This window comes from Dama dama, chromosome 20 (genome assembly GCF_033118175.1).
Source record: "Dama dama isolate Ldn47 chromosome 20, ASM3311817v1, whole genome shotgun sequence".
NCBI lineage: Eukaryota > Metazoa > Chordata > Mammalia > Artiodactyla > Cervidae > Dama > Dama dama.
In genome coordinates, this window is record NC_083700.1 from 98,176,497 (window position 1) to 98,203,676 (window position 27,180).

General features: G+C 45.6%; 1 protein-coding gene and 1 pseudogene across 1 annotated transcript in view; both read right to left on the reverse strand.

The window, feature by feature from the left end:
- Positions 1-14,965, reverse strand: part of ARMH1 (armadillo like helical domain containing 1) — a 41,028-nt gene extending 26,063 nt beyond the window's left edge. Inside the window, exons 1-5 of the mRNA XM_061120057.1 lie at positions 14,760-14,965; positions 7,767-7,835; positions 5,961-6,127; positions 4,546-4,742; positions 1,772-1,856 (exon numbers count right to left, since the gene is read on the reverse strand). Coding sequence (XP_060976040.1) covers positions 1,772-1,856; positions 4,546-4,742; positions 5,961-6,127; positions 7,767-7,835; positions 14,760-14,965 — 724 coding nt within the window. The remainder of the gene's footprint in view (positions 1-1,771; positions 1,857-4,545; positions 4,743-5,960; positions 6,128-7,766; positions 7,836-14,759) is intronic.
- Positions 14,966-16,805: 1,840 nt separating this feature from the next.
- On the reverse strand, positions 16,806-17,450 carry LOC133039997 (proteasome assembly chaperone 3-like; annotated as a pseudogene).
- Positions 17,451-27,180: the final 9,730 nt, after the last annotated feature.

The following is a 27,180-nucleotide window of genomic DNA, read 5'->3' on the forward strand; positions in this document are numbered from 1 at the left end:
TGGGAATAAGAAAGCAGGCTGACGTTTGGACAGGGTTGAAGACAGGTCAGGAAAGGCCTCTGAAGAAAGCTTAAGCTGGGAAGTGGGAGTGTTCACTTTGCCATGTGGAGGTGGGGCGAGGGGAGGGAGGTCACAGAGCCAGGCAATCTAGTCTTCTCCGGGTTGTATGATTAAGTCTCCTGACATGATTCTACCACCAGCTCACCCCTTTGCTCCAATGCCAGCTACAACTCTCTACTGGGCCTGACCTTGACCTAGGTGCCTCCCCCACTCCACTCCCTCGCCGGTGACTCCTCCCTAGCCAGGAGACCCTGCTCTGGCTGGAACCAATTCCAACATGGCACTGCTAATCGACATAGGCGTCCGTGCACCCCTGCAGGGGTCAAACAAATACAAAGTCGACAGTGCTGCTGAAGGCAAGACAAGACAGACATTCAATTTCAACACTGCTTCTGAAAAAATAATCTAGGCTGGGAGTGAACCCCAGGATCTCACGTGCATACCTTAACCCCAGTGCCTGTCTACTCCTTCTGCCCCACCCCCCAGGCTTCCTGCACCTGGGGGTTCAGCCTGTCCTCCTGGTCACAGGTGGCCCTTCCTGTCTGGCAGGCCTCCCTGCCTTGGCCTCTTTGGCTGGGCCCATTCCCTCTTCATGTGCCATTTTATTCTCCACACCTAGGTGGTTCCCAGTCATGTCCCTCCTCTCTCTTGCTGGGGCCTCTCTCCCCAGTTAGATCAGCACAGTCCATTTTGCTGTCTGAACAAAGGCCTTCCAGCTGGCCTCCAGCCTCTAGTCTCCCTGCAGTACTGGTTCACGATTCCATCTGGCATTCTAGGAACTCCACGATCTGGTCCTGGCCTACCTTCCTAGGTCTTCCTGGAGTGAGACCTCTACCAAACCTCCACCAAATGACCTCCCTGCCATTCCCTAGACACATCTTATACCTCCCTGTGTCTAGGCCTTTACACCAGGCTCCTTCCCAGAATGCTCTCCTCCTCTTTCTACCTTCCCTAATCCTTCCCATCTTGAAGGCTCAGATACCACCTTCTCAGAGAATCCCTCTTTGATTTCTCCTGTTGAAAACAGAATCTCCCTTTTTTGAACCATCGTAGAAGCAGGGAAGAAAAATTATATCCTATAAACACCTGCCATGTACTACATTTTAAAAGCACAGGCTTTGGAGTCAGACAGCTCTGGTTTGAATCTGGTTAGCTGTATAAACGTGTGTAACAGAATCCTTCATCTCTCTGTCCTTTAGTGCTTTAGCTTGAAAAACATAAAAATACCAACCCCCACCCTTCATTCATTTGAACATTTGAATATCTAATATGTGCTAGAATCTATACTCCTGTGGTTATTTTGCGAATTAAATGGAATGATGCATGGAAAGTGGCTGGCGCATAGGCGACCCCAATAAATAAAAACCTATTAATACTACCATTATTCAATCTAGTTTCTTAGAAGAACAGTCCTCAGGGTGATTTCTATTGGAAGGGATGTGCCACATGAGTCCGGGAACCAGAGCCAACCCTGGACCCAGGAAGATTTTAATAACTGCGAGAGCATGTGGCTGATTTCTAGTGCAGAACGTGACTGTCATTTTCTGCATAACTTGTCCATCAGTACCAAGTCAGCACCTTCCGTCTGCCGAGGCTGTCTCAGACACTCAGTAAGGCTCTTTGTGAATAGGAGAAAACGTCTCAGAGCCAGTCTACCCAGTTCTCACGGCCACCTTCGGCCATCTGGAGCAGACCCGGCCATCTCCCTTACCTTCATACTGGACTTCCAAGTGCATCGTGCATAGCACCTTCAGTATGCAGTCCACGATGCTGGGGTGTGTGGTCCCGATGATTGACTGGCAAGACAGACAGGGGGACAAGGTGGTTACTCTTTCCATCTAGTCCACCTGGGAGAAGTGAAAAGCTGACTTCCAAAGAGCCAGGCAGCCTGGCTTAATGGGGAGTTGGGGGGGCGGGCGAGCAGCAGTGAGTCACGGGGCCTTGGCCCCCACACTGAAGAGGTTAATTTCTTCTGGAGAGGAGGGTGTAGATGGGCAGCCAGAAATCTCCCGAGAATCTGCCAAGGTTGCCACTGGACCGCCTGGCTCAGGAGGCACTCGGTGGAGGCTAGCTGGCCATTGCTAGAAGTGCAGACACCAGTTGGCTATCTCGGATGGGCACAGGCCCGAGAGAAGGGAACTCATCTAAGATCCTAAGTCTCTTCTTCAGCGAGACCTCACCCAATTAGGCAGCCCCCCGCCCGGTCTGCATCTTCTACCCCTGCCCATGCATTGGGTTCCTGTCCTTCAGCATTAAACATCCTCACGCTCACCCAGCTTCAGGGCAACTGTCCCTCAACTCTGTCTCTTCTCACTGCTGCTCATGCCCTCTTTACACCTAAGCTTCCTAGGGGAAGCTACGTCTCCACCCTCCATGCATCCTTTGACAGGTGGCTATAATTTTTGTTTTCCTGCCATTGGATAGTCCCCCAGTTTACTGAAACTTTTCCTGCCGGGCCCAGCTTTCTGTTGTACCCCCGCAATCTCTCTACTGTATGTGAGACAGCTGATCATGTCCTGCTTCTTGAAACTCCTTTCCACTCATTTTCACAAATCTGTGTTTTTCTGTTCTCCTTTTACGGCTTCTGGTTCTTTTTCAAAGAGGCAATGTGGTATATGGAGAGAATAAGGTCTTGAGGTAGAGCTGGATTTAATAGTCACTTAGTAAATATCTTCCGTGTGCGGCCTTGACTAAGTCACTGAACATCCTCCTAAGGCTTGGTTCCATCACCCATCTAGGGGATGATAGTCCTTGCCTCCATCAGCCATTGTGAAGACTGAAAGAGACAGTGTAAGTAAAGCCCCGAGTACGGTGAAGGAAGCACTTAAAACACGGGAACTGGAAATAATAATGCTAATCAGATGTTTTACTGGTCTTCTTCCTGAGCTCATCTCTTAAGCGTTGGTGGTGTTCCTTCTCTTCTCACTTGGTACACTCTACCTGGGTGATCTTATTTACTTCTACTCTTTCAAATACCACTTCTCCACTCAGAAACTCCAACAAAAGGTCATCTTCATCGCGGGTCTCTCTGGAGCCTCAGACTTTAATTTCCTGCTGTCCTGTGGGCATCTCTACTAGATGTCCCCAGCAGTGATTCCTCAATACAGCTAGGAATTCATCATTGGCTGGGGAAACTTAAAGGCCCCCTGAAAGCTGTCAGATTCTCTGGGAGCAGGGCTCAGGGTTTAGTATTGTTTGCACAAGTGACCCCTCTATATCTTTTGCAATCAGCAACCAGTGCCATGTTGCTCGCATGGGCACTTGGGAGCCATTGAGACTCATCAGGTTTATGGAGTCAAAACCTAATTCCTCTGAAATCAAACCCATGTTTCCTGTTCTCTTGGTGGCATACAATTCACCCACAAAGTCCAAAACTGGTGTCTTCTTGACTGCTTTTCTTTTTTTTTTTTAAGTTTTTTTTTTTTTTTTTTTGATGTGGACCATTTGAGAGCAATGGGTCTTCATGGATGTGGGGCTTTCTTTAGTTGTGGTGAGTTCAGGGCTACTCTTCGTTGCAGTACTTGGGCTTCTCATTACAGTGTCTTGTTGCAGAGCTTGGGCTTCAGGGGGCACAGGCTTCAGCAGTTGTGGCTCTGGGGCCCTAGAGCACTGACTCAGTAGTTGTAGCGCATGGGCTTACTCACCTCGAGGCATGTGGATACCTCATGGCCGAGGGATTGAACCTGTGGCCCCTGCATTGGCAGGTGGATTCTTAACCACTGAACCACCAGGGAACTCCCTAAATCTTTATTGAATTTGCTACAATATTGTTTCTGTTTTATGTTTTGCTTTTTGGCCATGAGGCATGTGGGATCTTAGCTCACTGACTAGGGATCAAACCCCTACTCCTTGCATTGGAAGGTGAAGTCCCAACCCCTGGACCACCAGAGAAGTTCCCTCTTTGATCTTTTAGTTGTCTTTCTGCCTGCAGCCCCTCCTGAAGCTGTACTGAGAGCTTTAGATGGTTCATCTCAAAACCTCTCTTGCAGGCATGGTGTCCCCGCTTCACTAGGCAGGGTGTCTTCGTGTGGTCATCACCAAAACCCAAAGCTGACTTTTCTGTATGCCAGGGCACCCAGAGGAAGGCAGGAGCCGATGAAAGAAACGGAGCTTTCCCGTGCACTGGAGATCTGGCTCCTCTCTTCACTTACATGCGGCCTACAACGGCACCCTGCTTCTTTCCCTATCAAATTGACTCCTGTAATCTTTTCTACGGTCCTTCCATCATCCTTGTTGCTTGTCTCAACCACTTTTAGTCTGCCAACATCTTTCTGATCCTTAAGTAAACAGGACAAATCAGTCTGCGGGGAGACACGAACTCTCTGCCCTGCTCTGGCCTTCTGGAAGTAACGCTGATTGAACAGCAGACAGGCAGTGGGAGGTCGAGCTCTATTTCTCATGCCTGTGTGGAGTGCAACTGTGGAAGGTAATTGTCAGATTACTGAGTTGGAATCAGAATCACTGGAGCGTGTAGTCTGGGCTTACCTGGGCAGTCCTGAGTGTCTGCAGGGCCAGCTGCTGAGCTTTTGGGGACGCACAGGGCAGCAGAGCTATCAGACCTTTGTACACTTGGTTCTGGTACTTGGGATTACCGTGGATCAAAGAATCCAACAGGACCTGGACTTCTTCCTGAGTCTCTTCTGACTTGGACTTTGCCAAAAATTCTGCTATGGATCGTACACCTGAGCAAAGGAGAAAGGAGATACTAGACGGGAAGGGGTTTATGAAAATTATCCTCACTTGAGGTTATATGAGATAATAGGATTAAGATATATTTAACCAGTCCTGTTCAAAGCAAAATCAAGGCTCTGTTCTCATGTTGCATCACTGTTTTTCTCCTCTCATGGTTATGTACCTGGAGGATTTTGTTTCAACCTAGGCATGTTAGCTTGTCAAAATCTGTTTTCAAATTTAAAATGGCTCTGCAAAATGCAGAAATAAAACTTGCCTGTTTCCTCCAACAAATAAAAAAAAAAAACAAACTTGCCTGTTTGATGGTTGCATGATAACTAAAACATAGGTAGTAGTCAGCACTAAATGTTTTAACAAATACTACTATATTTAGTCCTGGAAACTACACTGAGAGAGAGAGGTGTTAGTCCCTTGGTGTATTTATTTTATGAATAAATACACCAAGGCTCAGAAAGACATGAGGGAAGGGCAGCGAGGGATGCACTTTAAAGAGCGTGCGTGGAGACAGCCTCTCCTGTGCGTGTCTCAAGCAGACTGCTTGACGGAACATCCTGAAATGACTGGGTGACTTCCTTTCCTAACTTCACTGGAAGCTCTTTGAGGATAAGGACTGTATTTTATTTAGCTTTGTATTCCCAGCACCTTAGTGTATGCATGCATGCTCAGTCGCTTCAGTTGTGTCTGACTCTTTGCAACGCTATGGACTATAGCTCACCAGGCTCCTCTGTCCATGGGATTCTCCAGGCAAGAATAATGAGTGGATTGCCATGCCCTTCTCCAAAGGTTCTTCCCGACCCAGGGATCAAACTCGTGTTTCCTGTCTTGCAGGTGGATTCCTTATCACTAAGCCACCAGGGAAGCCTACCTTAGTGTATACCTAGCACCATATTTAACAACTTTAGTTCAATTTTATTTCTAGAGTTATTCACAAATAACTCAATAGCTCTTTGCTGAATGGATGCATGAAAGAGGATATATTTGAAATGAAGTATTTCCAAAACCACCACGAAAAGATTTGAGCAAATGATGAATCATGAAAGTCATAAATCTCGGTCTTCTGGTGGTGAATATGGATGGGAGCTAAGTGAGTCCACTCTACAGAATGCTTCCTGTGCAGCCAGGTCCCTGGGTCGTTTTCCTCTAGCAGTTCTGGGGGTCCCCAGGGAGATGGGGGGGGGAGTGACACCCTCATCCTACATGATACCCACCATAGCTTTCACAGATGAGCTCCTTGTACTTCCTGCCAGAGTTTGCAATCACCTGAAGTAGCTTGATGGATTCCTTTTTGTCCTCCTCCGTGATCTTATTCAGCGCAAGTATTTCCAAGAGTGTTAGGACCCCTCCAACCTCAAGAAACTCTATGAGGTATCGATTACTGTCCAAAGAAATAGAAAAGTAGAAATAAGACACTTGTCAAGTTCCTTGGCACTAACCTTTCTAAGGTTATGATGCTTTTGAAGTGTGGTGTTGGAGAAGACTCTTGAGAGTCCCTTGGCCTACAAGGAGATCCAACCAGTCCATCCTAAAGGAAATCAGTCCTGAATATTTATTGGAAAGACTGATGCTGAAGCTGAAACTCCAATACTTTGGCCACCTGATGTGAAGAACTGACTCTTTGGAAAAGACCCTGATGCTGGGAAAGATAGAAAGTAGGAGGAGAAAGGGACGACAGAGGATGAGATGGCTGAATGGCATCACTGACTCGATGGACATGAGTTTGAGCAAGCTCTGGGATATGGTGATGGAAGGGAAGCCTGGTGCGCTGCAGTCCATAGGGTCGCAAAGAGTCGGACACAACTGAACTGAACTGAACCTTTCTAAGAGATCTCAAGGACCTTTCTTCATATAGTCCTCCTATCCAGGAAATGTTCGTAGATAAAGTGATACAATAGTTAAGAAATTCTTCCTCCCAGAAGGAAATGTGAAAGTCAAATACAATGGCCATTTCCTGTGCTTGACTTTCCAGAATGTGTGTCTCTTCTTGAAAGAACACCTCAACTGTCCCTTGGGGAATCACCCCTTCACCACTCATGAGCCATGTGGTTTTTGGAGGGTGAGCAGATGACAAAGAGTATGTCATCCTCTGACTGTAGTAACTGATTTGGGACCAGGCATATGACCTAAGTTGGTCCAATGAGGCTCAGGATTTTCTAGGGAACCCTTGGGAAATACATGCTCTCTCTTTTTTTCACACGCTCACTTAAAAAATTTTCTGGGGGGAGGTTGCACTTCATAGCGTGTGGAATCCTAGTTCCCTGACCAGGGATCAAATCTGTGCCCCCTTGCATTGGAAGTATGGAGTCCTAACCACTGGACTGCCAGGGAAGTCCTACATGCTCTATTTTTGATGTGACTGAGCTAGAGACGAGCATCTGAAGACCACAGCACATGGAGGTCTATGAATATAGAGGAGAAATGAGCTGAGAAATAAAGAAAAAGCAGGAGTGACCAACTACTGATATTTTTTGAGCCCTTGGATCTAGTGAACCTGGAAGTATGGATTTCCATTCTCCGGACATTTCAGTTAAGTGGGCTAATAATGTTTACATTTTCCTTGTCCAGCATGAGTTGAAAGTGAAAGTGAAAGTGAAAGTCGCTCAGTTGTGTCCAGCTCTTTGTGACTCCATGGACTAATGGAATTCTCTAGGCCAGAATACTGGTAGCCTTTCCCTCCTCCAGGGGGTATTTCCAACCCAGGGATGGAACCCAGGTCTCCCTCATTGCAGGCAGATTCTTTACCATCTGAGCCATCAGGGAAGCCCAGGTCCTGTATGTGTTAGTTTCCTGTAATTCACAACCAAGAGGATGCTGACTAGCAAAGTATCAATGGAGCACACGAGATGGAGAAGCAACTAGACCAGAACTACAGGTGCCACCACCTCTGGGTCCATTTTGAGGGCTACTAGGTACCCACTGATAAAAGAAAGTCAAGGTCCCGTGGGGTGGGAATGCCAAGGACACCATGAGCCCGGTAGGCAACTGAGACTCCAGAATCTCTCTAGAACAGAACTCACCTGCTTACAGCTGATAAGAAGACGCCAATGGACCTGAGCAGCTTATCTAAAGGTGAACCAGTCATGTAGCTGTACGACAAGTTAAAGAGTGAATTTCAGGGTGGTTTTCCATCCCATGTCTGATCCCTGATACCACCTATGGCCCAGGATGACCAACAGCTGAACTGTGTCCTTTATCTGAGAGGGACTACGAGGTTGAAGGGACAGGTGGATGAGGGGTGCTGGCAGGGATGTTCATGGTTCTCCAGGAAGCTCTTCTGGGGCAGTTCAACCACCCTGGCTCTGATGGGCTCTCTAGAGAGTAAGAGGCTCCGATGAATAGAAGGTGCGTGAAGAATGCTGCGGGTCAATTTCACAATTCTCCCTACGCCATGACCATTGCACCCTTGGGTCTCAGCACAGTTCATTACTTTGTGCCTCATTCTTGGACTTCTCTAAAAAATAATCAGCTTCATCATTAATTTTCAATTTTGCCTTGCTCAAAGCTTTATACTGGAGGTCACTATCTTTATGAAGAATTGTGTGTCTTCCTAATAAGAACAATAGGAGATGGTGGAAAAATTAAACTCTGATTTAAAAGAACCTCAGTACTTAATGTTATTTTCTAATGTGAGCTTTTGCAAAAAGCTTCATTGTAATAAAGCACCCAGAGCACGCATCAGCTTGGATGCAAGGTATGAAATCAAGCCACAACAGAAGAGGAACCAGTCAACAATTACTAGGCTCATAACACATCACGGGCTCTTAGAACACTTAAGAAATTAGCTGAAATTATTGCAGCTCATGGAGGATGACTGAGAGCTTCCAAGACTGATAAAGGCTAATGTAATGGGTTGGAGGTAATGGTGCTTTGTTGGGAAGGGAGGGTGCATGAGGCAAATTATCTCTGCTGCACCCTGGTTCCCAGGGTGCCAATAGAAGTAGAGACAGATTGGCTCATTAGGAAAGGCTCTTTACCGCAAAAACACAGTGTTTGCTCTGGAGCCAGGCCCCCCTGCCTGTTGCCATTGTAGCTGGGGGCCAGGCTTCCAGCTCATCACCCTGCTTCCCTGAAACCCCTGCCCCCATTCCTGCCTCCATGCCTCCTCAGTGCCTCTTCTCTTAGTCACCAGTGAGGCTGACCAACTTTTGACACCCTTTTCCTCTGTCCCAGGCTAGCCTTATTATCATAACCACTCACTATATGTATTTCTGGTCCATTATTTCCAGCAGTTAGTTCCAGAAGTTTGCCACTTCTGCCAAGCTATCAGCAGGAGCTAACATGTGCCAAGCATTTATTGTGTGCCAGGCACTGTGCTAACGGCTTTGCCCGCCTGGTCTCAATTAACTGTCACTGCACCCTGCAGTGAATGCTATCAGTATTTCTACTTTCTTCATGAGGAGATAACCCCAGACAGATTATAATGACCTGTTCAAGGTCCCCAAGTTCACTGATGGAACTGGCATTTGAACCTAGGCAGCCTAACTCAGAGCCTGAGTTCTTACTCTCAGGCCATCCTGCCCGGATGGTCTCCTTAGATGGTGTTGGAAGTGGGACCGTGGCAGGCAGACCCTGAGGTAGGGTGGATGATGTCTGGATTTGGGGCCAGTGTTTATCTGTGTACCTGTGCTGTGCTGTGCTTAGTCGCTCGGTTGTGTCCAAGTCTTTGCAACCCCATGGACTGTAGCCCTCCAGGCTCCTCAGTCTATGGGGATTCTCCAGGCAAGAATCCTGGAATGGGTTGCTATGCCCTCTCCATCTCTGTGCCTACTAGTAAATTATTCAACCTTTTCAAGGCTCATCTTTCTAATCTCTAAAATGGGACAATACCAATCACCTATTAGGCTTGGTGTGAGGCTCAAATGAGATATTCATATGGTACACAGAGTTCAGTGCTTAGAGCATAAAAAGACTCAATATATGGTAACTAATCATTTTGTCATTATAATATAAACATCCTTAGTTTTACTGAGCAGTTTTGGAAGTTCAAGTTTAAAAAAGGGGTTTGAAGCTAATGTGGAATGAGGTGGCAGTCAATTTTATAAAACATGATGATGCTATATTGATTTGTTTTTCTTCAAATCCACCATAACTGGAGGGCTGGAGAGTAGTGGGGGGGCGGGGGTCACTGATTCAAAATACAGCATTTTGAAGAGATATTCAAAATGCTACGTGTCTTCAGCCAGTCTGTTTTCTCTGCTTCATGACAAGGTCACAAAAAGTTAGGAAATTATAAATTTCAGGTGTAGAAACTGAATGTACAACTATATATTAAAAGTGTGGTTCAGGAATTCCCTGGTTGCCTAGTAGTTAGGACTCCACACTTTCACTGCTGTGGCCCGGGTTCAGTCTCCGGTCGGGAAACGAGATCCCATGAGCTGTGCAGTATGACCAAACAAACATGTTGCTCATCCAATAATCATTGACTGAGTGTCCACTAAATGTCTGGTGCTCTGATTGATACTTAGGATAAAATGATACAACGCCTCAGTTAACAAGTACAATGATTGAGGAAGAAAAGAAGAGGGCTGAAGAGAGAATTCTTGGAAACACTAACATTTAAGGGGTGGTAGAACTTGCAGATGTTCAAGCTGGATTTAGAAAGGGAAGAGGAACCAGAGATCAAATTGCCAACATCCACTGGATCATCGAAAAAGTAAGAGAGTTCCAGAAAAACATCTACTTCTGCTTTACTGACTATGCCAAAGCCTTTGACTGTGTGGATCATAACAAACTGTGGAAAATTCTTAAAGAGATGGAAATACCAGATCACCTGACCTGCCTCCTGAGAAATCTGTATGCAGGTCAAGAGGCAATGGTTACAACCGGACATGGAACAACAGACTGTTTCCAAATTGGGAAAATAGTATGTCAAGGCTTTATACTGTCACCCTGTTTATTTAACTTATATGCAGAGTATTCATGCAAAATGCCAGGCTGGATGAAGCACAAGCTAGAATCAAGATTGCCGGGAAAAATATCAATAGCCTCAGATATGCAGATGACCCCACCCTTACGGCAGAAAGCAAAGAGAAACTAAAGAGCCTCTTGAAAGTGAAAGAGGAGAGTGAAAAAGTTGGCTTAAAACTCAACATTCAATAAACTAAGATCATGGCATCTGGTTCCATCACTTCATGACAAATAGATGGGGAAACAATGGAAACAGTGACAGACTTTATTTTTTTGGGCTCCAAAACCACTGCAGATGGTGACTGCAGCCTTGAGATTAAAAGACACTTGCTTCTTGGAAGAAAAGCTATGACCAACCTAGACAGCATAGTAAAAAGTGGAGACGTTATTTTGTTGACAAAGATCCGTCTAGTCAGAGCTATGGTTTTTCCAGTAGTCACGTATGGATGTGAGAGTTGGACTATAAAGAAAGCTGAGTGCTGAAGAATTGATGCTTTTGAACTGTGGTGTTGGAGAAGACTCTTGAGGGTTCCTTGGACTGAAAGGAGATCAAACCAGTCAATCCTAAAGGAAATCAGTCCTGAATATTCATTGGAAGGACTGATGCTGAAGCTGAAGCTCCAATACTTTGGCTAGCTGATGCAAAGAACTGACTCATTGGAAAAGACCTTGATGCTGGGAAAGATTGAAGCAGGAGGAGAAGGGGATGACAGAGGATGGTATCACCAACTCGATGGACATGAGTTTGAGCAAGCTCCGGGAGTTGGTGATAGACAGGGAAGCCTGGTGTGCTGCATTTCAAGGGGGTTGCAAAGAGTTGGACACGACTGAGCAACTGAACTGAGGAAAGTCCCTGTGATGGTTCCTGAGAAACAGTGATAGGAGAAGGGACAGGAGAGGAGAGCTTTAGAAGGGGCAGTGGTCAAGCAGAGCCAGGGCTCGGGTGTGAGGCGAGTGGCTCACTTTCTTCTCTTAGGATTTTTTTTTTTTTTTTTTTTGGCCATGCCACGTGGCTTGCAGGATCTTAGTTCCTTGAGCAGGGATTGAACCTACACCCTGGGCAGTGAAAGTGTAGAATCTTAACCTAAGTGCCAGGGAATTTCCTCAAGTATGAAATTTAAGGGGCTATCAAAAGACTCAGTGACTAAATAATATTTCCTGCACTATTAAAAAAAAGAAAAATAATAATACAAATATCCATGATGAATAAAGTATTAAAGTTTTGGGACTTCCCTGGTGGTCAAGTGGTTAAGACTTCACCTTCCAATGCAGGGGATAAGGGTTCAGTCCCCGGTTGGAGAGCTAGGATCCCACATGCCTTATGGCCAAAGAAAACCAGAACATGAACAACAGAAACAACATTGTAACAAATTCAATAAAGGCTTTAAAAATGGTCCACATCTATCAATCAATCAATATCACAGTTTTAAATAAAGCTACGATCTGAATCAGAACATGTACGACCCGCCTCACTCATGTCACCCTTTGGTCAAATGGAAAATGTTGTCAGATTAGTGACAGCCTTGATGACGTTAGTGTCACGAGTTGAGGGGACAAAGTCAGATGGTAATGCTGATGCTTTTCAAAACACCACTTGTGGATCACTGGCATCAGAATCACCCAGCATTTTTTTTGACAAAGACTCCAAGGACTCACCCTTAATCTACTAAATCAAAACCTGGGGGTCATGTGTGGGGGGGTAGGCTTGTTATCTGCATTTTAAACCTCTTTTAAGCACATTAATGTCTAAGAACGTTGGGGTTAACCCAAAGATGTATTCAGAGGACTCCCTTTGGCCTGTGTCCTAGGCCTGAGTCTGATGAATAATTTTATCAATGATTAATTGTAAAAAAAGAAAGTTGTGGTTACCTAAGCCTCTAGTTCTGCTTAGTTGCAGGTTCTCTGGTTCAGTCATTCCCTTGTTCAACAAACATGTGTTAAGCACCCTTTATGTGCCAGGCATGTGCTAGGGGTTAGAAATACAGACATGAGTAGAACAGATGTAATTCCTGCCCTTGTAGAGTTTACAATCCAGTGGGGGAAGAGAGATCAATATCTCAGGTAATAATAAGACGTTAAGCACCGTGAGTATATTTAACAGGGGAACATAAACTAGTCTGGGACTCTGAAAAGGGCTTCCTAAGAAAGTGATGCCTGGATTGAGACCTGAATAATAGAGAGGAACTGGTCAAATAAAGAGGAGGTTTAAGGGAGAGGGTTCAGGCAAAGAGAACAATACATAAGAAAAAGGTCTGGGGACTTCCCTGGTGGTACACTGGATAAGAATCCATGGAGCAAAGCAGGGAACATGGGTTCAGTCCCTGACCCGGGAAGACGCATGCCGCGGAGAGACTAAGTCCTTGCAGCACAACTACTGAGCTGTGCCCTAGAGCCCATGAGCCGCGACCACCGAAGCCCGTGTGCCTAGAGCCTGTGCTCCACAACTAGAGAAGCTATGGCAATGAGAAGCCCGGGCACCACAACGAAGAGTAGCCCCCGCTCACTGCAACTAAAGAAAGCCCGTACACAGCAACGAAGACCCAGCTCAGCCAAAAATACATAAATAATAAATAAGTAAAAGAAAAGGTTTGAGATGAATTCATGGAGTGCTACCACCTACCACTCAAACTATCACCGTGATGGGGACTACATCTGTCTTCGGTCCCCGTCTGTTGCTGGGGCTCCTGGGTACAGGCACCTCAAACACAACATGTCCTGACTCAAACGTATCCACTCCAGACTCACTCCTCTCCTTGTATTCTCTTCCCATGTAATGACACCCCATTCACCTAGCTTCCCAAGCCAGAGATGTGAGAGTCCTTCTGTGGGAGACAAGTGGAGGTGGCAGCTGGGTTAAAAGATACGGAACTCAGATTCCAGAGAAATGTGGGTGGGGGACACAACTGAGAGTCCTTAAACTGGAGTGATGGTGACATCCCGACAGTGGTTAGATCACTTAGGGAGAATCTGAGAGTGAGCAGAGAAGATGGCTGTGGCTAGAGTCCCATAGAACACCAGGGATTAAGGGGTGGCTGAAGAGCAGAAGGATGGACAGAAAGAAAGAAGAAAACCAAGAGAATTGGTATCACAGAAACCACAGGAAGACTGTGTGTGTGTGTGTGTGTGTGTGTGAGTGTGTGTGTGTGTGTTTGGTGATGTGGTCTACAGGGCTTCTTTTTTTCCTTTTTTTTTAAAAATTGAGGTACGATTTACATAAACGTTACATTAGCTTTAGGGAACAGTGTTTTGGGAATGGTTTGTGTGACATATGCCACTGAGAGGTCATGTATAAGGACTGAGGACGTGGTCACTGGGTTTCACAATTAGAAAAGCATTGGTAACCTTGGCAAGACCTGCATCAGTGGAGCGGAGGGGTCAGAAGTCAGACTGCAGTGGTTGGAGGAGAAAGGGAGGTGGGGAAGGTCAACAGCCTTTTCCACAAGCTTCAGCACAAAGGGCAGAAGGAAGGTGGAATATGGGTTCCAGCAAGGACTGAATTTCAGTTTTTAAGACAGAAGAGATTTGAGCATCCATAAATGCTGATGAAAAAGCTGGTAAGGAGGAACTTCCCTGGTGGTCCAGTGGCTAAGACTCTGTGCTCCCAGTGCAGGGAGCCCGGGTTCCATCCCTGATCAGGGAACTGGATCCCACATGTCACAACTAAAGATCCCAAATGCTGCAACTAAGATCCAGTACAGCCAAATAAATTTTAAAAATATATGTGTGTGTGTGTGTGTGTATACATATATATATAAAACTTGGTAATGGGGCAAAAGTAAAGCCTATAGGAGAGAATGAATAAATCCTTGGGGAGGCTGGAGGGGATTCAAGCATAGTACAGATGGAAGATTGGTCCTAGACAAAGAACACCCACTTCAGCTCTGATGGGAGCAAGAGAGGTTAGCAGAGAGAATGAGGATATATTTACAGGCTGGAAAGACAGGATGCTGAGGGAGTTCTTGACTTCGGGGATAGTATTTTGATCACTATTACATCCTGTTCTAAAATCTGAGAGACAGTCAGAGGAAGTGCTCCCTCAACAGTCTTCATTCCTTTTCTCTTTTGAAGATCACCTAATTGTCTTCCTGTTCAGCAAAGGATACGTGAGTCTCAGCCAGGTGGTCAGGCGGACGAGGAACAAGCTGGCTCCCTGGGAAAACTCCTGCTCCAGCTCAGGGGCAGTCTTGCCTTGGTTGGCTTCGATGAAATTGTTGAGGATGTTACTCCTGGCGACTTTGCCAGCATTGTCCCAATCCTGTAAAAAGCTCAAGAGCCGGCTGATTGCTGCCTGCTCCTTTATAGAAGTCATGATCAGTCAGTCCTGAAGCTGGCTACGGAGAAGGGAAAACAGACAGGTTACCAAAGTATTCAGAACCGTGCAAGGCCTGTAGTTATGCTGGAGGTTTTGCTTTCCCAGCAGTCATCTGGAGGCAGGGTGGGCCTGTCATCCATATGGCTGTGGTGATGTTCAAAATACACCTCTAGGCTGGCCACCTGCTGCTCCAACAGGGAGGATCCAGCTGTGTTGTCACGGAGTCAAGAAAATATATTCGCAGCTCTTTGGCTTCTCTGCTGGTGCTGGAGAAAAATCTGGCCTCTCTCAGCCCTCACCTCACACAGCATCAGAGATTGGGCCTTTAGAGACCCAGCCCCCTCTTATGCCAATCAGCCAAGGTAGAACGCTACTCAATCTTATACCTTGGCTTTTAGGCCAACTCTTTTAAAAACAACTTTTTTTTTTTTTTAAAGTTAGTGGGAAGAAAAAGTTCTCATTCCATAGTTGGATTAATGGGCTGTGGTTTGTAGGAGTCTGTGTCCTTGGGAGAGTGTTTTCAGTGGGGGAGGGAAGGTTTAAAATAAACCCGTTTTCCAAAAATAGTTGTGATTGAAAGTGTTATTATCCATAACAAATGTTAGTGCTGATGGGAGAGAGGCATGTGTGATTCTTTTGTCTAACAGACAAGTGAAAGTCATATTTCACATTATCATGGGGTTTTCTGTGATTTACAGAATATTTGTGAAACATTACTTGCAGGGCCATGATTGATATGGAGAGAACAGCTTGTGGGTAGGGGAGATGTGTATTTCACGAAGACGGTTCAACATGAAATTTACAGTCCCATAAAGTGCTCCTACATCTTCGCCAGAGATCTAGTTAAAAGGACTTTACAGTCTGAAACATCCTAAAATTGATTCTAAATTAACGTTTCCTCACATGTATTTGAGATATTGATGGGGCCCAGCTATCAGAATTTTATTAGGAAGCAATAATCTGAGGCCTGCTAAGACAGACATACATACACACCAACCTCCACTGCACCCCAGAGGGCACTGGGTATGTTCTCCCAGGAAGGGCGTCCACGTAGTCTCAGGGATGGAGTCAACCAAGATAGCCTGTCAGCATTAACATCCAGGTGAATAACTGTGGATCAACTGAAACACAAAAATGACCAAAACCTCTCATGGGATCAGGCATCCATCACTGTGAAGAACATCACAGCCCCAAGTCTGAGAATAACTTACAGAGGCCACGGCCACCTTTAACAGCCAAATTGGCCTCAAGTAAATGGGGATGCATTGGCTGTACTAGACCCCAGGAGGGAGGGGCTGAAACACCGCCATTGGCAGGAAAACATTTCGTGCCCCTCCCCTGCCGTGGACGGACCCTTTCTAGGATCAAAACTCAGAGTGCTATCAGAGATGCACCCAGCGATTCTAGAACACCGAGGGTGGGAAACGTTCAGCTGGACGCTCCATAATATCGTCCCTTTAGGTTTCCTTGGATCTGTCTTCCTCTATCAGTTTCTTCTTTTTTTGGAGGGGGATATGTATTTATTTTTAATAAAAGAGAAGTTTCCCCCAACAATTGAGGGCCATGACTCAGTCCATCAATTCTCACACATGTGCAGCTGTCTGGACCTGGGGAGGAGGATTCACAACCTCCTCAGGACATGTTTCCCGTCCTCCCTCCAGGGGGGACATCAGCCTCCAAACCAAGGTCAGCCAGAGGTGTTTGTGTTTCTTCCAGCTTCAAGGGCCAAGGCCAGAGAGAGCTCCTCCTTTTAACTAAAGGAGGGCCTTTAAATCCTTGAGAAGGTGTCTGAGTTGCTGCAAGGTCCCCTGGACAGCAGGGGTGGCTGCTACACAAGTCACCACACGTGGCATGTCTGGATCACCTTCTTTACGGTCTTCACCACCTCTATGCTCTTGTCCTTCAAGGCCAGGGTGAGGAGGATGGCTCTGTTTTCCAGCTTCTTGAGACACAAATGCCACCAGGTTCTTTGTGAAGACATGGATGAGAGGCTCATCCTTCCCGAGGAGGACTTCAGTGGTCAGCACAGGCTTGCCGATGTCACTGGTCACACTGCTGGGTTCCAGGGAGACCAGCGTGCGTGCCCATCTTCCCCAACTGGGTCACCAATACCAGGATGCGAATGCTGAAGCCTGTGCAAACCACTTGGGTGGGGACTCCACATACCACTGCAGTCTTCTGTTTGGATATCACCAATGGTTTACCTTCCACAGCTAAGTCTGTTCCATGGCCCCCAGCGCACCGTGCTGCGCCCAGTTTCTTCTTTTTTTTTAAATAGGAAAAGAAACCTGACAAATGGCAGCTTTTTAAATTTTTAAGAAATTTTTTATTGGAGGAGAGTTGCTTTACAATGCTGTGTTAATTTCTGCTGTACAGTACAGTGAATCAATTATATGTAAACATATACACCCTTTTTTAAGATTTCCTTTCCGTTTAGGTCACCAGTGGCTTTAACGGTTATAGTGATACCGTTGTAAGTCATACCCCTGTAGTAAAATGCTGTGCAAGGCGCTGAGGGCAGTGAGCAGAGGCATGAGGCACCGCCGTGGCCTGGAGGAGCTCCGAACCCTACGGTAGACGGGAAGAACACCAGGTTTAGAGTCAGACTGGGCTCAAGGCCCGGTTGACCACCTGATATCCAGTAAAAAGTAAAAAGGTAATAACACTTGCCTCCCCCTCTGCCATCCTCCAGTCTCACTCCAGAGGCAACCACTTTCAACTCTTTCCGTTATTTCTTCTGGTGCTACCTCTATACGTCCAAATAATGAGTTTATACTACTTGCTACAGGCTGAATTCAACAGATTTATATGTTGAAGCCCCAGTTCCCAGTACCTCAGAATGTGACTCTATTTTAGAGACGGGGTATTTATTTTTATTTATTTACTTATTTCCAAATCAGAGTTGCATTTTTTGTTGTTGCTGTTTGCTTTTTATTTTTTTTTTTCATTTATTTTTATTAGTTGGAGGCTAATTACTTTGCAATATTGAAGTGGGTTCTGTCATACATTGACATGAATCAGCCATGCTGTTTGCTTTTTAATTTTTTATTTATTCTTTTTGGTGGCACCATGTGGCATGCGGGATCTTAGTTCCCGGACCAGGGATTGAACCCACGTCTCCTGTGTGGAGTCTTAACCATTGGAATTAACCACAGGGAATTCCTTAGAGAGAGGGTCTTTAAAGATATAACTGAGTTAAAATAAAGTCACCGGGGTGGGTTCTGACCCAACATAACTGGTATCCTTATAAATGGGGCTTAGGATACCGACACATGGAGAGAGAAGATCATCTGAAGACGCCTGAAGGTGGCCATCTGCAAGCCAAGGAGAGAGGCCTCAGGAGAAGCCGATCCTGTGACACCTTGATCTTGGACACCTTTATCTGAGGTGCAGAACTGTGAGAATAAATTTCTATTATTTAAGCCGCCTGGTCTGTGTTACTCTGTAACAGGGCAGCCCTTACAAACTAATAATTACTACTACCTGATTCATCAATTTTAGGCAATATTTATTTCTAATTCTGAGGAATTAGCTCTCTTACACCACTCTAAGCCCTATTGTCCTCCCCACATTCTCACAATATAGTTTTCCACAATTTATAGTTAATCTATATTTAGTGTTTACATTATTGATCATGTAAATAAACACTGTTAACCCAACCTATTATGTTTTCCTTCTCTTAACTTTGGTTTTATCTGGAGTTAGTAATTGTTACTTTTTTCAACGGTTTAATTTTCTAAGTACTAGAACTGTTTTCTTCCAAATATTTCAAACATAGCAACAATCTTCCTAAATGCTCAACCTCTAACTGATCAGTCCCATCTTTTCCCTGAAGACTTCTCTCTCATGAACCTCTTGTCTTTCTGTTCCAGTTTGGACTGACTGTTTGCTAAGCCTGGTACACAAATGTTGAACTGGGAATTCCTTTTGCTAGTCTTCTCTGTCCATCGCCCTATTTCCTGGGTCCACCTCATGTTCTTTGGTTTACTCTCTCAGTTTGTTGAAGCACATTCCCCAGTAGCTTCCTAAGTAAGGAATTTTTTTCTGTGTCCTTGAAAGTCTGAAAGTATTCTGACCTCATGTCAGATTGGTTGGGTGTATGATTCCAGGTTAGCAACAAGCTTCCTTAGACTGAGCCTCCCTAGGTTTCTCAACAGGAGAAATCTGATGTCATTCTGATCCCTGTGCCTTTGTCTGGGGCTTGTTTTTTCACTCCTGATGCTTTGAAAACCGTTTCTGAAATTGTATGACGATATGCTTCGGTGCAGGTCTATTTCATTTATTATACTGAGCCTTTGGTGGGCTCTTTTCAATAGGCGTTTCCGTCAGTTTTGAAAAATTCTTCTTTTTTTTTTTTTAGGAAGTTGATTTAAAAAACTATTTATTTATTTGACTGCACGGGGTCTTAGTTGTGGTACACAGGATCTTTAAGTGCAGCAGGTGAACTCTTAATTGTGGCATATGGGATCTAGCTCCCTGACCAGGGATCAAACTGGGAGCACAGAGTCCCAGTCACTGGATCACCATGGAAGAACCTCAAAAATTTCTTTATCAGGCAACAACTAGATTTGTCGTTGAGAAACTCTTAAATGTCAGTGGAGGTTTTTCCTTTTTTCCCTATCCCCACCTGGGGTTCTCAGGGCCTCTGGGGAAGACTTCTACTTTCACAGGGAGGATGAGATGATAGGGGTGCTAAGTGCCTGGTGGTTGGCATCCTGGGGAAGGTGGGGGAGGGGCTGGGGCTGTCACTATGAAGTAGATAGATCTTCCCCCAACCCCTCAGTTTTCCACCCTGTACCTCTTCCCTGCCCTTCAAACCCTGCTTGAGGTCCCTGAGTATGGAAGCCTCCAGAGTTCCTCCATATGCAGCACGGCAGTTTAGAGAGTTGTTTGGCTTTTTTTGGCTGTGCTGAGGGTCTCTTGCTGCTCCCGTGTTGGGGAGGGGGCGAGCGAGGGTTTCTCATTGTGGTGGTTTCTCCCGTTGCAGAGCACAAGCTCTAGGGCCCTCGGGCTTCAGTAGTTGCAGTGCATAGGCTCTAGGGCATGGGCTCAATAGTTGCGGAGCATGGGCTTAGTTGTTCTGAGGCACGTGGGATCTTCCCGCGTCAGGGATCGGACCTGAGTCTCCTGCATAGGCAGACGGATTCTTAACCACTGGACCACCAGGAAAGTCCATAGAATTATTTGGCTTTTGAGAGCAGAGCTCTGGGGCTCTGCACACGGACTCCAACCAAGAGCCTGTGTTTAACCCTGTGTCTCCAAGCTGACCTTCTGGGGTAACTCATGCTTCCCAGGCATTAGACCTCTCTGAGGTTAAACTGGGTGACCTGATTTGCTTCATGTTGGTAATCTCCCCTGGTTTGTACTTAGTCTGTAATTTCTTACAAAGCTTCTGTCCAGGTAACGCTTCACCACCTGCCTTTTGCCTTCCAAGTATCTATTGACTTTCATCTGCTATTGCCTCTTTTACTGAGCTTTTGTGTTTCTTTTAATATTTCTTTAGTGTTAAATCGGTGAAGTTTTGAGAGGTAGGGGGAAGTAAAGAGGGGCAATCATGTTCACTTAAGAGACTCCAGCTACTTATTTATTTCTGTCTCAGCTTTTCTTCAAAATAAGATTTGATGGGAATTCTTTGATGGTCCAGTGATGAGGACTTGGTGCTTTTACTGCTGGGACCTGGGTTTCAATCCCAAATTGAGGAACTAAGATCCCGCAAGCCACTCAGGGTAGCCAAAAAAAAAAAAAAAAAAAAAGGAGATTTGATGATGATTGAAAAAACCAGTAAGTACAATTTTAAAAAGAATTAAAGAAAATAGTGGATAAGGGGGAGAAATGTACCAATTTCGAGTTCCTATTACATCTGTAGGTTTTCATTTCAGTTCAGTTCAGTTCAGTTGCTCAACCGTGTCCAACTCTTTGCGACCCCGTGAATCGCAGCACGCCAGGCCTCCCTGTCCATCACCAACTCCCGGTATTTACTCAAACTCATGCCCATCGAGTTGGTGATGCCATCCAGACATCTCATCCTCTGTCATCCCCTTCTCCTCCTGCCCCCAATCACTCCCAGCATCAGGGTCCTTTCCAATGAGTCAACTCTTCGCATGAGGTGGCCAAAGTATTGGAGTTTCAGCTTCAGCATCAGTCCTGCCAATGAACACCCAGGGCTGATCTCCTTTAGGATGGACTGTATGTAGGTTTTATGACTCCCAAATCCATCAGTTCAGTCGCTCAGTCATGTCCAACTCTTTATGACCCCATGGACTGCAGCACAACAGGCCTCTCTGTCCATCACCAATTCCCGGAGTTTACTCAAACTCATGTTCATTGAGTCAGTGATACCATCCAACCATCTCATCCTCTTTCGTCCTCTTCTCCTCCTGTCTTCAATCTTTCCCAGCATCAGGGTCTTTTCCAGTGAGTCAGTTCTTCGCATCAGGTGGCCAAAGTACTGGAGTTTCAGATTCAGCATCAGTCCTTCCAATGAATATTGAGGACTGATTTCCTTTAGGATGGACTGGTTGGATCTCCTTGCAGTCCAAGTGGCTCTCAAGAGTCTTCTCCAACACCACAGTTCAAAAGCATCAATTCTTCAGTGCTCAACTTTCTTTATAGTCCAACTGTCATACATGACTACTGGAAAAACCATAGAACATGACTAAATGACCACCGACATCTTCCTGGGTAGGTTTCATACACCCCCAAAGAGTCCTATCATCAAAGCCTCCCACCTGCTCCTGTGCCTGTGTTGGTCCTATTTCAGTGTCTGTTATCACTCTCTAGTCACTCAAGAGAAATCTTTGCTGTATTCCTCTCCCTTGCCCTCCTCATCAGAACTGTTGCCAGATTCCTGCCAATTAGACCATCAAATTCTCCCTCAGATTGTCTATCTCCATCTCCACTGCCACTGTTGTCGTTTACCCCCATCCCTCACGGGGATCCCTGCTTCAGCCTCTTAACTGATCTTCAGGTTTACCCCATCCTAATCGCCACAGTGATGTGAAAGTCTTTTTTTTTTTTTTTATCATTACAATAAAATGTGCTTTATTTTTTTATACAGTTTTAAAGGTTACACTCCATTTACAGTTATTACAAAATATTGGCTATATTCTCCGTGTAGTGATGTGAGATTCTTTAAAAAAAACGCGAATCGGGCAGATTCGCTTAAAACTCTTCACTTGTTTCCCATTACCCTCAAGATAAAGTTTCAAACATCTCAGGCCAAAGAACGTCTTCCATGTACATTTTTCCACAACTGAAATCTGACTCTGTCCCCAGCACCAGTCCATCCCTTACATTAATGTTTCCAGTGGGAATTAAGAGGAGACTGCTAGCTTCCTCCAACTTAACACACTACTCTCTAAGATCCTCAGACTGTTTCTCAGTCACTTCCTTTCCTCTGAGGTCAGGCCTCCTGTCTTTCCCCCTCTCCCTTGACCCACTGCTGATTCACTGGCCACTCCCTCCTACACTAAGCCCTCTTGTTTGCCCACAAGCTGCCAGGCAATTCCAACATCAACCTGTTCCATGTTCGTGATTTTGGCCAGCATCATCCCTGGCACATTACGATATTCAACAAGTGTTATTTAAATTGACATTCAACACACTGTGTTCATAATGAGCACTTTACTTTCCTAAACTCCACACAGTAATTAATTAAACAGATGTCCTGGGTGCCAGTCCTAGCCAAGCACAAGGACTGGCAGTGGTTAATATAATAAATATATTCTTTGCTCTCAGGGTGCTTGCTGACTGATGAGGCAGAGAGAAAGGCAACCAGGTGATTTTATTGAAAAGTGCAAAGTGCTCTGGTGGGGTTAAACCCGTGATATGTTGGGGCTCACAGGAAAGGCACGTGATCTGGACTCCAATGACCTCCATCCAGTTTGGCATTCACACTCACAGTCCACAGCCTAAACTTTGTGAATGGCCTGGGAAATCTACAACTCCGAGGTCCTTACCCTTCCATCTCTTCCCTCTGTTCTCAGGAGATCTACTTGTGGGCTCAACAAAAAGTTATAGGCCATTAGGCAAGAATGTCCTCACAGTCTCTTCATTCTTCTCATGTTATGGAATCCATATCCATCCTTCTCTTTTCCTTCTTTACCCCTTTACCAGAGCTCCGAACCTACCAAGCCAGTCTCCTTGGAGCCCTCACTCCATCCTTTACTCCCTATTCCCCTGGGTCCTCAACTGGTCTCTTTAATTAGGCATTTTTCTGTTAACTTACTTCTTACTGATCCGAAAATAAAAATAAGCAAAAAAATAAAGAAAACAAAAATCACTTATCTCTACCTCCTGTCCCCCTCCAGTCACCTTTCTGGTTTTCTCACTTCACAGCAAAGCTTCTACACACTTTCTGTTCCTCCACAGACCATTTTCTCCTCAACTCACTACAGTTCTGTTTCTCTGCCACCCCTACCCCTCCAACTTGCATTACTTCAGCCATGTTTCTGATAACCTCCTAATTGTGCAGGTCAATGAAGAGGTGCAGGTCAATCTTGGAGAAGTCAATGGCACCCCACTCCAGTACTCTTGCCTGGAAAATCCCGTGGACAGAGGAGCCTGGTAGGCTGCAGTCCACGGGGTCGCTAAGAGTCGGATACGACTGAGCGACTTCACTTTCACTGTTCACTTTCATGCATTGGAGAAGGAAATGGCAACCCACTCCAGTGTTCTTGCCTGGAGAATCCCAGGGACGGGGGAGCCTGGTGGGCTGCTGTCTATGGGGTCGCACAGGGTCGGACACGACTGAAGTGACTTAGCAGCAGCAGCAGCAGCAGGTCAATTTTAGTCCTTTGCTCACCTGTCCTGTTGGGGCAACAACTAACATCACTGGCCACCTCTCCTGCTCAAAAGGCTTTGTTCCTTCATGCCTCTCCACCCCGACATCTTCTCTTGGACAGCCCGCATCCCAGGTTGCTGCCTCTCTTTGCCCCGTCTTTCAGTCTCCAGTGCCTGTCACACTGTATGTAAATCCTCAGTAAATTGTCTCAGATGTGACTAGGAATCCTCCTGGTCCACTGCCAACTTCACTATAAGCAACTCCATTCAATGTGAAATTCAACAAATACTGGGAGACAAGTGTGTCCCATCCCACAAGCCCCATCCCTCTAGAGATAACTGAGAAAGACACAGTTCCTGCCCTAAGTGGGTAAGGTTAAGTGTGGCATAGAGCCCTGTAAATAAGCAATTTTAAGTCCAATAGTGTAGTAAGCGCTAGAATGGGGCAAGCAACAGGATACTGCGGGAATGCGAGCAAGGGACACCTAACCCAGCTGTTATGGAAGATTTCCAGAGGAGATGCCAACCAGGCTGAAAGGCATCTGCAGCTGGCCAGGTGAAGTGGTGAGGAAATTGTATTCCAGGTGGAGGGAATAAAACATGTAGAGGCTCAGAGGTGTGCAAGTTTAAGGCATATTTAAAGAAGTGTGGGTGGGAGGCAGTGCAGTGTAGTGGCTAGGAACACAGACACAGGAGTTGGATGATCTTCTACCTCCTGCCTGTGTTATCTCATGCAAATTACTTAATTTCTCCAGATTTCACTTCTCTTACCTGAGAAGAGGGGATAATAAGAGTTGACTCTCATAAAGGTCAACAAATTGCCTAACATATAGGAAACCCTTGGGCAACAATCAAGACCATCCTCATGGAAAAGAAATGCAAAAAGGCAAAATGGCTGTCTGAGGAGGCCTTACAAATAGCTGTGTAAAGAAGAGAAGCGAAAAGCAAAGGAGAAAAGGAGAGATATTCCCATTTGAATGCAGAATTCCAAAGAATAGCCAGGAGAGATAAGAAAGCCTTCCTCAGTGATCAGTGCAAAGAAATAGAGGAAAACAACAAATGGGAAAGACTAGAGATCTCTTCAAGAAAATTAGAGATACCAAGGGAACATTTCAGGCAAAGATGGGTTCGATAAAGGACAGAAATGGTACGGACCTAATAGAAGCAGAAGATATTTAGAAGAGGTGGCAAGAATACACAGGAGAACTGTACAAAAAAAGATCTTCACGACCCAGATAATCACAGTGGTGTGATCACTCACCTATAGCCAGACATCCTGGAATGTGAAGTCAAGTGGGCCTTAGAAAGCATCACTATGAACAAAGCCAGTAGATGTGATGGAATTCCAGTTGAGCTATTCAAATCCTGGAAGATGATGTTGTTAAAGTGCTGTACTCAATATACCAGCAAATTTGGAAAACTCAGCAGTGGCCACAGGACTGGAAAAGGTCAGTTTTCATTCCAATCCCTAAGAAAGGCAATGGCAAAGAATGTTCAAACTACCTCACAATTGCACTCATCTCACACGCTAGTAAAGTAATGCTCAAAATTCTCCAAGACAGGCTTCAGCAATACGTGAACTGTGAACTTCCAGATGTTCAAGCTGGTTTTAGAAAAGGCAGAGGAACCAGAGATCAAATTGCCAATATCTGCTGGGTCATCGAAAAAGCAAGAGAGCTCCAGAAAAACATCTATTTCTGCTTTATTGACTATGCCAAAGACTTTGACTGTTTGGATCACAATAAACTGTGGAAAATTCTTCAAGAGATGGGAATATCAGACCACCTGACCTGCCTCTTGAGAAACCTGTATGCAGGTCAGGAAGCAACAGTTAGAACTGGACATGGAACAACAGACTGGTTCCAAATAGGAGAAGGAGTACGTCAAGGCTGTATATTGTCATCCTGCTTATTTAACTTAAATGCAGAGTACATCATGAGAAACGCTGGACTGGAAGAAGCACAAGCTGGAATCAAGATTGCCGGGAGAAATATCAATAACCTCAGATATGCAGATGACACCACCTTTATGGCAGAAAGTGAAGAGGAACTAAAAAGCCTCTTGATGAAAGTGAAAGAGGAGAGTGAAAAAGTTGGCTTAAAGCTCAACATTCAGAAAACTAAGATCATGGCATCTGGTCCCATCACCTCTTGGGAAATAGATGGGGAGACACTGGAAACTGTCAGACTTTATTTTTTTTGGCTCCAAAATCACTGCAGATGGTGACTGCAGCCATGAAATTAAAAGACGCTTGCTCCTTGGAAGGAAAGTTATGACCAACCTAGATAGCATATTAAAAAGCAGAGACATCACTTTGCCAACAAAGGTCCATCTGGTCAAGGCTATGGTTTTTCCAGTGGTCATGTACGGATGTGAGAGTTGGACTGTGAAGAAAGCTGAGCACCGAAGAATTGATGCTTTTGAAGTGTGGTGTTGAAGACTCTTGAGAGTCCCTTGGACTGCAAGGAGAGCCAACCAGTCCATCCTAAAGGAGATCAGTCCTGGGTGTTCACTGGAAGGACTGATGCTGAAGCTGAAACTCCAGTACTTTGGCCACCTCACACAAAGAGTTGACTCATTGGAAAAGACCCTGATGCTGGGAGGGATTGGGGGCAGGAGGAGAAGGGGATAACAGAGGATGAGATGGCTGAATGGCATCACCAACTTGATGGGCATGAGTTTGAGTGAACTCCGAGAGTTGGTGATGGACAGGGAGGCCTGGCATGCTGCGATTCATGGGGTTGCAAAGAGTCGAACACGACTGAGGGACTGAACTGATTAAAGTCCAGAGTGGTGGGCTTCCCTGATGGCTCAGCAGTAAAGAATCTGCCTGCCAATGCAGGATACATGGGTTCAATCCCTGGGTTGGGAAGATCCCCCGGAGGAGGTTATGGCAACCCACTCAAGTATTGTTGCCTGGGAAATTCCATGGACAGAGAAGCCAGGTGGGCTACAGTCCAAGGGGTTTCAAAAGAGTCAGACATGATGTAGCAACTAAACAACAACAACAAGAAGTCAAGAGTGACAAGAAATGACTTTGTCCTAGAAATATCATCTTGACTGCAGTGCAGAAAGGTGATCAGGAGGGGGCAAGACTAAAGATGGGGCAGCAGTTAGGAAGCTGTTCCCCTAATCTTGTCAAAAGATTCTGATGACACTGGGGCTGGAGAGAAGTAGAAATGTCATATAGGCTGGAGCAGCAGGACCTGGTGACTGGAGTATGGAAGCTGGAGGGGTCAGGAACCTTGCTTCCTGCTTCACAGAGAAAACAGCCCATCAGGAGCAACTGCCTTCTCTCCTTCCATTTTTTTTTTTTTTTCCTTCTGGCTGTGCCACACGGCCTGTGGGATCTCAGTTCCTGGACCAGGTACTGAACCCAGGCCATTGGAGTGAAAGCCCAGAATCCTAACCACTAGGCCAACAGGGAACTT